We start from the raw sequence: 12,631 nt of genomic DNA, 5'->3' as shown, positions 1-12,631 counted from the left end.
CATGATATTTCAAAAAATTTCAAAAACTTACACCGTTGATATTTAAATGCATTAAAAATTAATTTCTAAAAAAATTCAAAATTTAAAAGAATTGAAAAAGAGTCCCTGACCTTGATATAAAAAAATTACAAAAATTTTAAATAAAATTAAGTATTGATATATAGAAATTAAAAAAATTATAATTTATTTTTTGAAATTTAAATTTTAAAAAATTTAAAAAAAATTGGAGTCTCCAACCAGTGGCGATCGGGGACCCTTGAGCCCTAGGAGTGAAGAAAGAGAGAGACACAGGAGTGAATGGGCGGCAAAAATTTTAATCTCAACCATCAATGTATGAGAAATTGATCTCAGCCATCAAAATATATATTCATTTGAGACAATTCAAAAATCGTTCTGTTTTATTATATAGATGTATATAGATATGTGTGTTAATTTAGTTTAGTGTTAATTTAATTTAGTTTAGTTTATGTATACAGATATGTGTGTTAATTTAGTGTATTTGATTATGTGTAAGTGTGTATTTAATTGTGTATTTGATTATTCATTATGTACATTTGATTATGTGTATCCTATAGGGTGTAGTCCATTTATAGAGGAGATTTTGTCGAATTTTCTCCAAAAATTATATTAAATAAAAAATATAATTAATTAAATATTTTTTAGCTATTTAATTAAATTTGTTGGAACTTAACCTTAGATTCCCGTTTGGTGACTTCCTCGATGGAGCGAGGAGATCACTGAATTGTCCAGTTGGATAGTCTGGAAATTTGGTGTCGTGTTGTGTGCCCAGCGAATACGCATTAATTTACTCATGCATGGTACAAAAATTCAGTAGCATTTCATGTTGTTCTCCGGTTGCGTATAGGAATATGTTTTGATTCATGCAATTGACTCAAATTGAGTTTAACTTGTATGAATCAGCACATAATCTTTATCGTACATCTGGAGAACTGTGCTGAGATGCTGCCGAAATTTCGTATCGTGAGTAAATGCGTTTGCTAGTGGTCATATCACGATTCATTTCCGGATGGGATAGGTCCTAACCTTCAAATTTTAAGGAGTTGTTATAAGGAGTGGTTCAGTGGAATAATATTAAAACAAGTCAAATAAAAAAATATTGTAATTATAATTTAGTAATTTTTTGTTATTTAATTACCATGGGAAAAAAATGCGATCAGATCGTCAGTGGATGTATATCAGGCGTAAGGAGGATGGTTATATTTCTACGGAATTTATCAAGGGTGTTGAGAAGTTTGTTAATTTTGCTAAGAGTCAACCAAAGTGGATGGATGGGAATAAGATTAAATGTCCTTGTAATCAACCAAAGTGTAGGAACACGGCTTTTCGTGACCAGGAAACCGTGACAAGTCACTTGCTCACCAAAGGTTTCGTATCGGGGTATTACGAGTGGACACTTCATGGGGAAGTTATTGCTACGGTAGATTCGATCGATATGTCTTACTCAGCATCAACGCTTGAAGCAGAGCCAACCAACTTATTTGAGACTATGGTAATGGATGCTGCCGAGCCTGATTTCAATCTGAATATGGAGGAGGAACCTCCAAATCCGGAAGCTCAAGCATTCTATGACATGCTTAGTGTTGCAAAAAAAGAGTTATATCCTGGTTGTCGAAAGCATACGCAGTTGTCGCTTGTTGCTAGATTACTTAGCTTTAAGTCAGAGCACCATCTATCTGAGAGGGGATTTAATAAACTTTGTGAATTACTTAAGAAGGTTCTTCCTGAACCTAATACGGTTATTGATAATTTTTACAGTACTAAAAAACTGGTTCGAGGGTTGGGCCTTCCCGTTGAGAAAATTGATTGTTGTAGAAACAACTGTATGATTTTTTGGGGTGATGACAGTGATTTAACAGTCTGCAAGTTTTGTCATGAGAATCGGTACAAGCAAGTTGAGCAAGCTGACAGTAGCAAACGACAAAAAACTTGTGTTCCTCATAAGAAGATGCATTATTTTCCTTTAACGCCTCGGCTTCTGAGATTGTATGCATCCAATTCAACAGCAGCAGAAATGAGGTGGCATGCAGATCATGTGGTCGAAGATGGCGTCATGTGTCATCCATCGGATTCCCCTGCGTGGATTCATTTTAACGAGACTCATAGGGAATTTGCTGCCGAGAAAAGGAATGTCAGACTTGGTCTTTGTACTGATGGGTTTCAGCCGTTTGGTCAATCTGGGAAGCAATATTCTTGTTGTCCTGTCATTGTCACAGTGTATAATTTACCACCTTGGATGTGTATGAAGGATACAACAATGTTCTTAACGGTGCTAGTGCCAGGACCAGAGAATCCTAAGGCAAAACTTGATGTTTTCTTACAACCCCTTATTGCAGAGTTGAAACATTTGTGGATGTTGGTGTCCATGCATATGATATCTCATTGAAACAAAATTTTCAACTGAGAGCGGCTTTGATGTGGACCATTAGTGATTTTCCTGCATATTCAATGCTCTCGGGGTATAGCACGGCAGGAAAGCTGGCATGTCCTTATTGCACGATTCACTCGGACGCATTTTACCTGTTAAAGAGTCGAAAGATTTCATGGTTTGACAACCATCGAAAATTCTTGCATCGAGATCATCCGTATTGACGGAATAGGTATGGATTTCGCAAAAATACTTTGGTAAAAAAAACACCAGCTCCTATACTGTCTGGACCTGAGATACTTGTTTCCTTGGACGAGTTGGGTTTAGTGAAGGCGACAGAACCCAATGCTGCACAGACTAATGCGGATAACAGTCATGGTAGTGGTTGGAAGAGTAAGAGCATTTTTTGGGATTTGTCTTATTGGAAAACTCAACTTATTCGACACAACTTGGATGTTATGCATATAGAGAAAAACGTGTTCGAAAATGTGTTCAATACAGTGATGAATGTACCGGGCAAAACTAAGGACACAGTGAAGTCGAGAGAAGAGTTGAATCAATATTGTCGTCGCATTACTCAACCAACTTTTACTCTAAACAAGAAAGAAAAAGCTGTCCTGTGTGCATGGGTAAAAAATCTGAAATTTCCTGATGGGTATGTGTTGAACATGGCTAGATGTGTTGCCACAAAGAAGCTTAAGTTGTTTGGCATGAAAAGCCACGACTGTCATGTGTTCATGCAAAGGTTGGTGCCCGTTGCATTTCGGGAATTACTACCGCAAAAAGTATGGGAGGCATTGACTGAGTTGAGTCTTTTCTTCAAAGATTTAACATCGACCACTATTAAAAGTGAGCACATGATGAAATTAGAGAACGACATCCCCATCACTTTGTGTAAGTTGGAGCTCATATTTCCTCCAAGCTTCTTTGACTCTATGGAGCATCTTTCAGTCCATTTGGCTTATGAAGCAAGGATAGCAGGTCCAGTTCAATATCGATGGATGTATCTGTTAGATATAAGCCCTTAAGACCAGTTCTAGTGACACAATAGGGCTTGATCTTGTAATTCTTTAAACCTTATTTAATGGCAAGTTTTATGTTTGATTGAAATTGCAATATGATTTAAATTGAACATACAAATATCCTTTAGTATAATAAGGAGTGGATACCATTCTTAATTGTTAAGAATAATCGAGACGGTTAATCCACAATACGTTATACTATAAATATGTTCCTGGCCATAGAGTTTCTAACTTGGATAATTAGTAACTCGCAAAGGCTGGCACATCGTCTTCCTCCTTGTTCGGTATAAGATGCCGAAAGACAAGATTGGTGGGTCTCGTACCACTCTGTATAAAATACAGAAGAAAGACGAGTGGGTGCTCGTTATAGGAACGAGTTCACTGAACGGGACTATTAATATTGAATCACATGGGTTTTATCTCACGGGTCAATGATTTAATATTAACTACGGATTTGCATTAGTCCTTAGACCTGAGATGACATGGATATCTGTGTGTTAGTGGATTAGGATATCAGCGATATTATATGGTTGTCCTAATCAGGGATAACCGTACGTATCTATGTGCCTAGTTCAGTGACACACGAGGTATGTGTGCATCAGACATGGAATCTATCATCTCGAGATATACGAGGAAGATATCCTATGCGATCCAGTGGTCACTTGACGATAAATCCTTGGCCGAGGTAATATGACGGCGGAATTTGGATTCCGTAGAGGTTGTGTCATATTAGTCAAGTGTGATTATTGGATTTGGTCATACGACGAGATCGAGAGATTTGACCTACTGACCGTGATCTCATATCTCGTCGGGATATAGTATGATAGAGGGACTGTATTGCAGGACACCGTAATGTAAGGTTCACATTCCCGCTTCACATTAAATTGGGTAATCATGACATATTGCTAGATGTCACTCGTGATTTACGAGAATTAATAATTGATTAATTCTCGTTGCCAGTTTAATTGTGAACCCAGAAAGTCCCACCCAATAGAAATCGTTTTTAAAAGAAAAAGGGGGCAAATTTAGTAATTATGGAATTACTAAATTATAAATGCAATTATTTAAGAAATAAGAATAATTAAATAAGTAATATGATTATTTATTTAATTATTAATTTGGTTTGGGCTTTTTGCTAGCACCTAAAGCCCGGCCCAATAGCATTTAGGGTTTTAGGGTTTCTTGTTTATAAATATAACATTAAACCCAAAATCTAATCAATCAATTAGTTGAATCAAAACGGAAATTTTAGAGAAAATTTCCGAGTCCCTTTTTTCTCTCAAGTCTATTGAAGTCTTGACGATTTCGGGTGGACCGACTCGGCATCTCACGCGTGGGAGATATCAGGCGGGTTATCGGCAACGAAATCAGATTTCGCTTCGAGGTAACTTTTCGTTTTATGTCTTCGATTTAACCGTAAGATTTGAAAAACGTGATACCAATAAAATCAGATTTTATTTTCCGCTGCGTATGATCAGATCAATGTTTTCTAACAGTGGTATCAGAGCCATCGTTTTTCCAAACTTATGGTTTTAATTTATGTGTTTGTTGGACATCATTTTTGTGTTTTGAATCAAAAATAATTTTGTGTATATATGATATACGTACATATTTGTTGCTGGAAAAACACAAAACAAAAGTTTATTTTTAAATATATATATGTTTGTTTTGATGTTTTGCTGTAACGTAATGTATATGTATGTATATATGTAACATATATATATATATATTTGCAGCAAAAAAAAAAAAAAAAAAAAAAAAAAAAAGAAGAAGAAGGAAGGCCGACGGTCGGCCATGGAAAGAGGGCCGCCGATGGCGGCGGCAGAGGCACCGCTGGGCGGTGCCATCACCGCCACCTGAAGCGGCAAGGGAGGCGGCGCTGGGCGCCGTCGCACCAGCGAGGAAGAGGCGCCGCCAGCGGCGCCCATGGCCGAAGGTCGCGCTGCTGGGCAGCGCGGCCATGGCCGCTGCTGCGACCGCCGTCGCGGTCGGCGACGGTGGCCGCGGGGGTGAGAGGTGGCTGCTGGGCAGCCGCCTGGAAAGGGAGCCACCGCCTAAGGCGGTGGCGTGCAGGTGCGCGGCGCGGGCATAGCCCGCGGCCGCCTAGGGCACAACGCGGGCTGGGCCCGCTTTCCCTTTGCTGGGCCGCGGGCCTGGCCCGCGAGGGCGGCCTTGGCCGCGTTCATGGGCCGGGCCAAGGGCCCGGCCACGCGGCCTGCATGGCCGCGTGAGCCCATGGCGCGCGTTGCCGCGCGCGGCCGCGCTTGCACGCGCGCGTGCGGCAACCCCCCCCTCCTTTTTTTTTTTTCATTTTTTTTTAATTTATTTTAAATATTTTCCAGCAAATTTAATTTCAAAAAAAAAAAAAATTTGTTTTTCAAAGCACTTAAGGTATAAATGTTATACACATGTCCGACAATCATATAAATTTTATAATATGCTTTTAATTGTTAAATAGCATGTTGTGAATGCCTTGTCATATTTCGATATTGGTCATGGACTTAGGACACTACATAGATGATGTATGTGTTGTGTGGATGTATGGATTATTTCATTTGATGGCCTGCGTGCCGAGATTTGCCGTTTTTGGATAACGGTTGTAAAATTAATTATTTAATTTTATTTTCGCTTTTATTCCATTGTAAAAGTAGTTTATAGTAAATGTAAAAGCGATGATTCAATCAATGGAGGCACGACATGGAATGGAGTCATCAAGGGTGAAACAATCGAAGAAACGAAGACCCTATGTAAACGGGTTATGCTTGTAATAGTTATAAGCAGTTTTCTTTTTATGCACCCACGTATGCACCGCACGTTTCCAATGGCTGGAATCGTGCTTAGAATGCATGTTTGAGTCCATGACTATATCGACTAGATTATGCAATGTTTATTTTTACATAGTTGATGTATGATGATTAAAACGTTGCATGTGTAAAGTGAGACCTAAAAAAAAAAAAAATTTAGACCGAAAATCTCCCATATTTATAAAATTAAATTGTAACCGATTAGACCTTAAGAGTTAAGGCAATTTAATCGGGGCTCTCCATCACGGTAGAGATTAGGGCATTTTGATTCGTGTGTTGACCGGCTATGGATACATAGGGGTTGCACACTGGTTAAAATGTTTTTAATTTCTATTTATCATTTGATGAGACGGGAATGCACAAATATTGAGACCCAAGAACCTATTATGTGAGGGGATCGATATTCAACTGTGCAGACTTGTCAGCGTGATGGTATAATTTAACCATGTTCAATTGCCAAGAAACTATTATGTGAGGTACATTGGACTGGGAGCCAAAATAATATTTGGGCCGTACATGAGATGTACTGGACAAGAGTTGTCCACTTATTGAATTTATTATTCCAAGAATCTATTATGTGAGGAATAATAAGTTTAATAAGAATCCAAATACCCACTGGAATTCATACCAACGTGAATTCACATTTTCCTTCATTGGGAGTAAGGAATCTGATAAACTTAGTGGGAGGCACTGTTTGATTTAAAGACCAAAGTCAAATAGTTAAGGAAAACAAGATATCTAATAATCTATTTATTTTCTGCAGATACATCAAATGGCTTCATTGCACCCACTTACAAGAAATCTTGACAAGCACCAATTAACTGGACCAAATTTCAATGATTGGCTCTTAAACTTGAAACTGATTTTGAACTTGGAAAAAATTACTTATGTATTGGATGCTCCTGTACCCGTGCCTGCTAATGATGATGGAGGGGAAAGTGTTCCTCAAAACATTACTCAAGAGGAGCAAGATACTCTTACCAAGTGGCGAGATGATGATCTCACCGCTAGGAGTTATATGCTTGTTTCAATGAGTAGTGAATTACAGCGTCAACATGCGAATATGCCTGACGCGTACTCTATCATCACACGCCTACAAGAGTTGTATGGTGAACAAAGTCGGAGTGCAAGATATGAGATATCTAAGGCACTATTTAGGGCAAAGATGTCTCTGGGAGGATCAGTGGGAGAACACGTTCTCAAAATGATCTCCCTGTTAGAGAAGTTGAAGGGTTTGGGGGATGAGTTGAATCCTCACCTCCAAATTGATTTGATCCTTCAGTCTTTGCCAGATTCGTATGGAAATTTCATATCGAATTTCTATATGAATAAAATAGAGTGTACTCCGGCTGAGTTGATGAACATGCTTATTACGGCACAAAACAACATGAAAACGGGTACTGTGATGGCTGTTACCTCTTCCAGTAAGACTAGGAAGGGGAAAGGCAAGAAAAAGGCCACACAAGTACCACAGGGGGCCAAGACAATAAGTAAGAAGAAGGGAAAAGCTGTTGCCAAAGGAAAATGTTTCCACTGTGGCAAGGACGGGCACTGGAAGAGGAACTGCAAAGACTACCTCAGTTCCTTGAAGAAGGAAGCGGAAGGTATGATGATAGTTCACGAGTATTTTTCCATTGCTCATTGTTCTACTTTATGGATTCTAGATTCTGGAGCGACAACTCATGTTTGTGCTTCTGTACAGGATCTGGAGCAAAGTAGAAGGCTTGCAGATGATGAGATCGTGCTGAAGGTGGCAAACGGGGCAAGAGTTGCAGCCACGGCTATTGGCACTGTTACTTTATCTTTATTGCATGGACATAGTTTAGTTTTAAACAATTGTTTATGTGTACCTGGAGCTTTTAAGAACATTATTTCTATTCCTGCTTTAGTGAAAGAGAATTATGAATTTTCTTTTAAAAATAATGTTTGTGAGATTTATTTTGGAAATAAATTGATTGCTTCTGGTAATTTTGTCAATGGTCTATACATTTTGAATGTAACTGTTGATAATGATAAAAATCTGCGTGTATTGAATAATAACAAGAGACAAAGGGATAACCCAAATCCCAAAATTCTGTGGCATCATCGATTAGGTCATATAGGGGATGATAGAATCACTAGGTTGGAGAAAGATGGGCTTCTTGGCCCATTGGGTTCTGAACCTTATCCAACATGTGAATCTTGTATCCTAGGCAAAATGACCAAATCACCCTTTGTTGGACAAGGGGTTAGAGTTACAGAATTGTTGGGACTCATACATTCTGATGTATGTGGGCCAATTAATGTAATGGCCCGAGGGGGTTATCAATATTTCATAACTTTTACAGATGATATGTCTAGATATGGATATGTTTATCTTATGAGACATAAATCTGAATCTTTTGAAATGTTTAAAGATTTTAAAGCTGAAGTAGAAAATCAAACTGGTAAAAAGATAAAAGCCTTACGATCAGATCGTGGAGGCGAATATCTGAGTCACGAGTTTGAAGATTTTCTTAAAGTCTCGGGTATTATTTCACAACGCACTCCACCAGGAACACCTCAACTGAACGGGGTTTCAGAAAGGAGGAATCGGACTCTATTAGATATGGTCCGAAGCATGTTAAGTTATTCTGACTTACCATTGTTCCTATGGGGTCATGCCCTTCTTACTGCAATATACCTTCTAAATAGAGTACCTTCCAAGTCAGTTCCTACAACACCACATGAGATATGGTTTGATAGGAAACCAAGTCTTAAACATGTTAAGATTTGGGGATGTACAGCTTTTGTGAAAAAGCTTAAATCAGAAAAACTTGAAACTCGATCTTTAAAGGGTAGTTTCATAGGTTATCCTAAGGATACCTTAGGATATGAATTCTATATTCCTGAGTTGCAACAAGTAGTTGTTAGCAGAAACGCAATTTTTCTTGAAAAAGAGTTTATTCAAGAAGGTGGAACAAAAAGGAAGATAGAACTTGGTGAAGAGTTCGCCGAACCTGAATCTATCCCACAAGATGACCAATTACCAAGTGAAGAGACAAGGCTGAGTCTTACACCTCCCAATAGGAGGAGTGAGAGGATACCTCGGCCACCTGAGAGATATGGTTTCCTAAGTGAACAAGAGTTGTTCTTAGTAGGAGACCATGATCACTCAGATGACCCTACCACTTACCGAGAGGCGATGTCAGACATCGACTCACAAAGATGGCTAGAGGCTATGAAATCTGAAATGGATTCCATGTATTCGAACCAGGTCTGGACTCTTGTAGATCCACCAAGAGGTATAGTACCTATTGGATGTAAATGGGTCTTCAAGAAGAAGATAGGTTTGGATGGAAAGGTAGAGACCTACAAAGCAAGACTAGTGGCAAAAGGTTATCGTCAAAGGCAAGGTGTTGACTATGAGGAAACCTTTTCTCCAGTTGTCATGCTTAAATCCATTAGGATTCTACTAGCCATTGCCGCTCATTATGATTATGAGATTTGGCAAATGGATGTGAAGACAGCTTTTCTAAATGGTTATATAGATCAAGATATCTATATGGAACAACCTGAAGGCTTCACACCCAAGGATCAAACAGGAAAGGTATGCAAGCTTAAGAGATCCATTTATGGTCTTAAGCAAGCATCCAGGAGTTGGAACATTCGTTTTGATAATGAAGTCAAATTGTTTGGGTTCATTCAAAACATTGACGAGCCCTGTGTATACAAAAAGGTTAGTGGGAGCGCGATTGCGTTTTTGGTCTTATATGTTGATGACATCCTACTCATTGGGAATGATGTAGGATTGCTATCAAAAATAAAAGCATGGTTGTCAAGTACGTTCTCCATGAAAGATTTGGGAGAAGCTGCCTACATTCTCGGCATTCGGATCTATAGGGATAGAACCAAGAGATTGATAGGGCTCTCCCAAACCAAGTACATAGAAAGAGTGTTGAAGAGGTTCAACATGGAGGATTCCAAGAGAGGCCTGTTGCCCTTCAGACATGGAATCCACCTCTCTCGAGATATGTGTCCCAAAACACAAGAAGAGAGAGATCGCATGTCTAGGATTCCTTATGCTTCGGCAATAGGAAGCCTAATGTATGCAATGTTATGTACTAGGCCTGATATCGCTCATGCTGTAAGTGTTACAAGCAGATATCAATCTAATCCAGGTGAGCAACACTGGATTGCTGTTAAGAACATCCTTAAGTACTTGAGAAGAACTAAGGATTTGATTCTCACATATGGAACGGGAGAACTTAAAGTGGAAGGTTATACAGATTCTGATTTCCAATCAGATATTGATGATAGAAAGTCTATCTCAGGCTATGTGTTTACTTGCAATGGTGGAGTATTTAGTTGGAAAAGTTCCAAACAAGATACTACCGCCGATTCTACTACAGAAGCCGAGTATATCGCGGCATCCGATGCTGCGAAGGAAGCTGTCTGGATCAAGAAGTTTGTGACAGAACTTGGAGTGGTTCCCTCAATAGAGTTTGCCGTGCCCTTGTTTTGCGACAACAATGGGGCCATAGCGCAAGCCAAGGAACCAAGGTCTCACCAAAAGTCCAAACACATTGAGAGACGCTTTCATCTCATTCGAGAGATTGTTGGGAGAGGAGATGTCAATGTGCAGAGAGTAGATACATCAGAGAATGCAGCAGATCCGCTGACCAAGGCCATGAACCAGAAGCAACTAGATTCTCATCTAGATAGATGGGGTATGAGATACCATTCAGAATGGTCTTAGGGCTAGTGGGAGATTGTTAGATATAAGCCCTTAAGACCAGTTCTAGTGACACAATAGGGCTTGATCTTGTAATTCTTTAAACCTTATTTAATGGCAAGTTTTATGTTTGATTGAAATTGCAATATGATTTAAATTGAACATACAAATATCCTTTAGTATAATAAGGAGTGGATACCATTCTTAATTGTTAAGAATAATCGAGACGGTTAATCCACAATACGTTATACTATAAATATGTTCCTGGCCATAGAGTTTCTAACTTGGATAATTAGTAACTCGCAAAGGCTGGCACATCGTCTTCCTCCTTGTTCGGTATAAGATGCCGAAAGACAAGATTGGTGGGTCTCGTACCACTCTGTATAAAATACAGAAGAAAGACGAGTGGGTGCTCGTTATAGGAACGAGTTCACTGAACGGGACTATTAATATTGAATCACATGGGTTTTATCTCACGGGTCAATGATTTAATATTAACTACGGATTTGCATTAGTCCTTAGACCTGAGATGACATGGATATCTGTGTGTTAGTGGATTAGGATATCAGCGATATTATATGGTTGTCCTAATCAGGGATAACCGTACGTATCTATGTGCCTAGTTCAGTGACACACGAGGTATGTGTGCATCAGACATGGAATCTATCATCTCGAGATATACGAGGAAGATATCCTATGCGATCCAGTGGTCACTTGACGATAAATCCTTGGCCGAGGTAATATGACGGCGGAATTTGGATTCCGTAGAGGTTGTGTCATATTAGTCAAGTGTGATTATTGGATTTGGTCATACGACGAGATCGAGAGATTTGACCTACTGACCGTGATCTCATATCTCGTCGGGATATAGTATGATAGAGGGACTGTATTGCAGGACACCGTAATGTAAGGTTCACATTCCCGCTTCACATTAAATTGGGTAATCATGACATATTGCTAGATGTCACTCGTGATTTACGAGAATTAATAATTGATTAATTCTCGTTGCCAGTTTAATTGTGAACCCAGAAAGTCCCACCCAATAGAAATCGTTTTTAAAAGAAAAAGGGGGCAAATTTAGTAATTATGGAATTACTAAATTATAAATGCAATTATTTAAGAAATAAGAATAATTAAATAAGTAATATGATTATTTATTTAATTATTAATTTGGTTTGGGCTTTTTGCTAGCACCTAAAGCCCGGCCCAATAGCATTTAGGGTTTTAGGGTTTCTTGTTTATAAATATAACATTAAACCCAAAATCTAATCAATCAATTAGTTGAATCAAAACGGAAATTTTAGAGAAAATTTCCGAGTCCCTTTTTTCTCTCAAGTCTATTGAAGTCTTGACGATTTCGGGTGGACCGACTCGGCATCTCACGCGTGGGAGATATCAGGCGGGTTATCGGCAACGAAATCAGATTTCGCTTCGAGGTAACTTTTCGTTTTATGTCTTCGATTTAACCGTAAGATTTGAAAAACGTGATACCAATAAAATCAGATTTTATTTTCCGCTGCGTATGATCAGATCAATGTTTTCTAACAGTATCCGTTTGAAATGTACTATTTATTAGATTGATAATTTTTTTTTCCTATTTTATAAGAAACATATTTATTTTGTAGTTCACTTATCTAATTACTATATACATTTTATATAGATACCTTGGAAAGTTGAAGAAAACAGTTAGAAATAAAGCTCGAGTGGAAGGCTCTATTTCTAATTC

General features: G+C 38.7%; 1 protein-coding gene across 1 annotated transcript; it reads left to right on the top strand.

The window, feature by feature from the left end:
- Positions 1-1,168: 1,168 nt before the first annotated feature.
- On the top strand, positions 1,169-2,404 carry LOC127788827 (uncharacterized). The gene has a single exon (XM_052317459.1). The coding sequence runs from the start codon at positions 1,169-1,171 to the stop codon at positions 2,402-2,404; it is 1,236 nt and encodes a 411-aa protein (XP_052173419.1).
- Positions 2,405-12,631: the final 10,227 nt, after the last annotated feature.

This window comes from Diospyros lotus, chromosome 13 (assembly GCF_014633365.1).
Source record: "Diospyros lotus cultivar Yz01 chromosome 13, ASM1463336v1, whole genome shotgun sequence".
Taxonomy (NCBI): domain Eukaryota; kingdom Viridiplantae; phylum Streptophyta; class Magnoliopsida; order Ericales; family Ebenaceae; genus Diospyros; species Diospyros lotus.
This window is presented reverse-complemented; position numbering and strand designations above follow the sequence as displayed.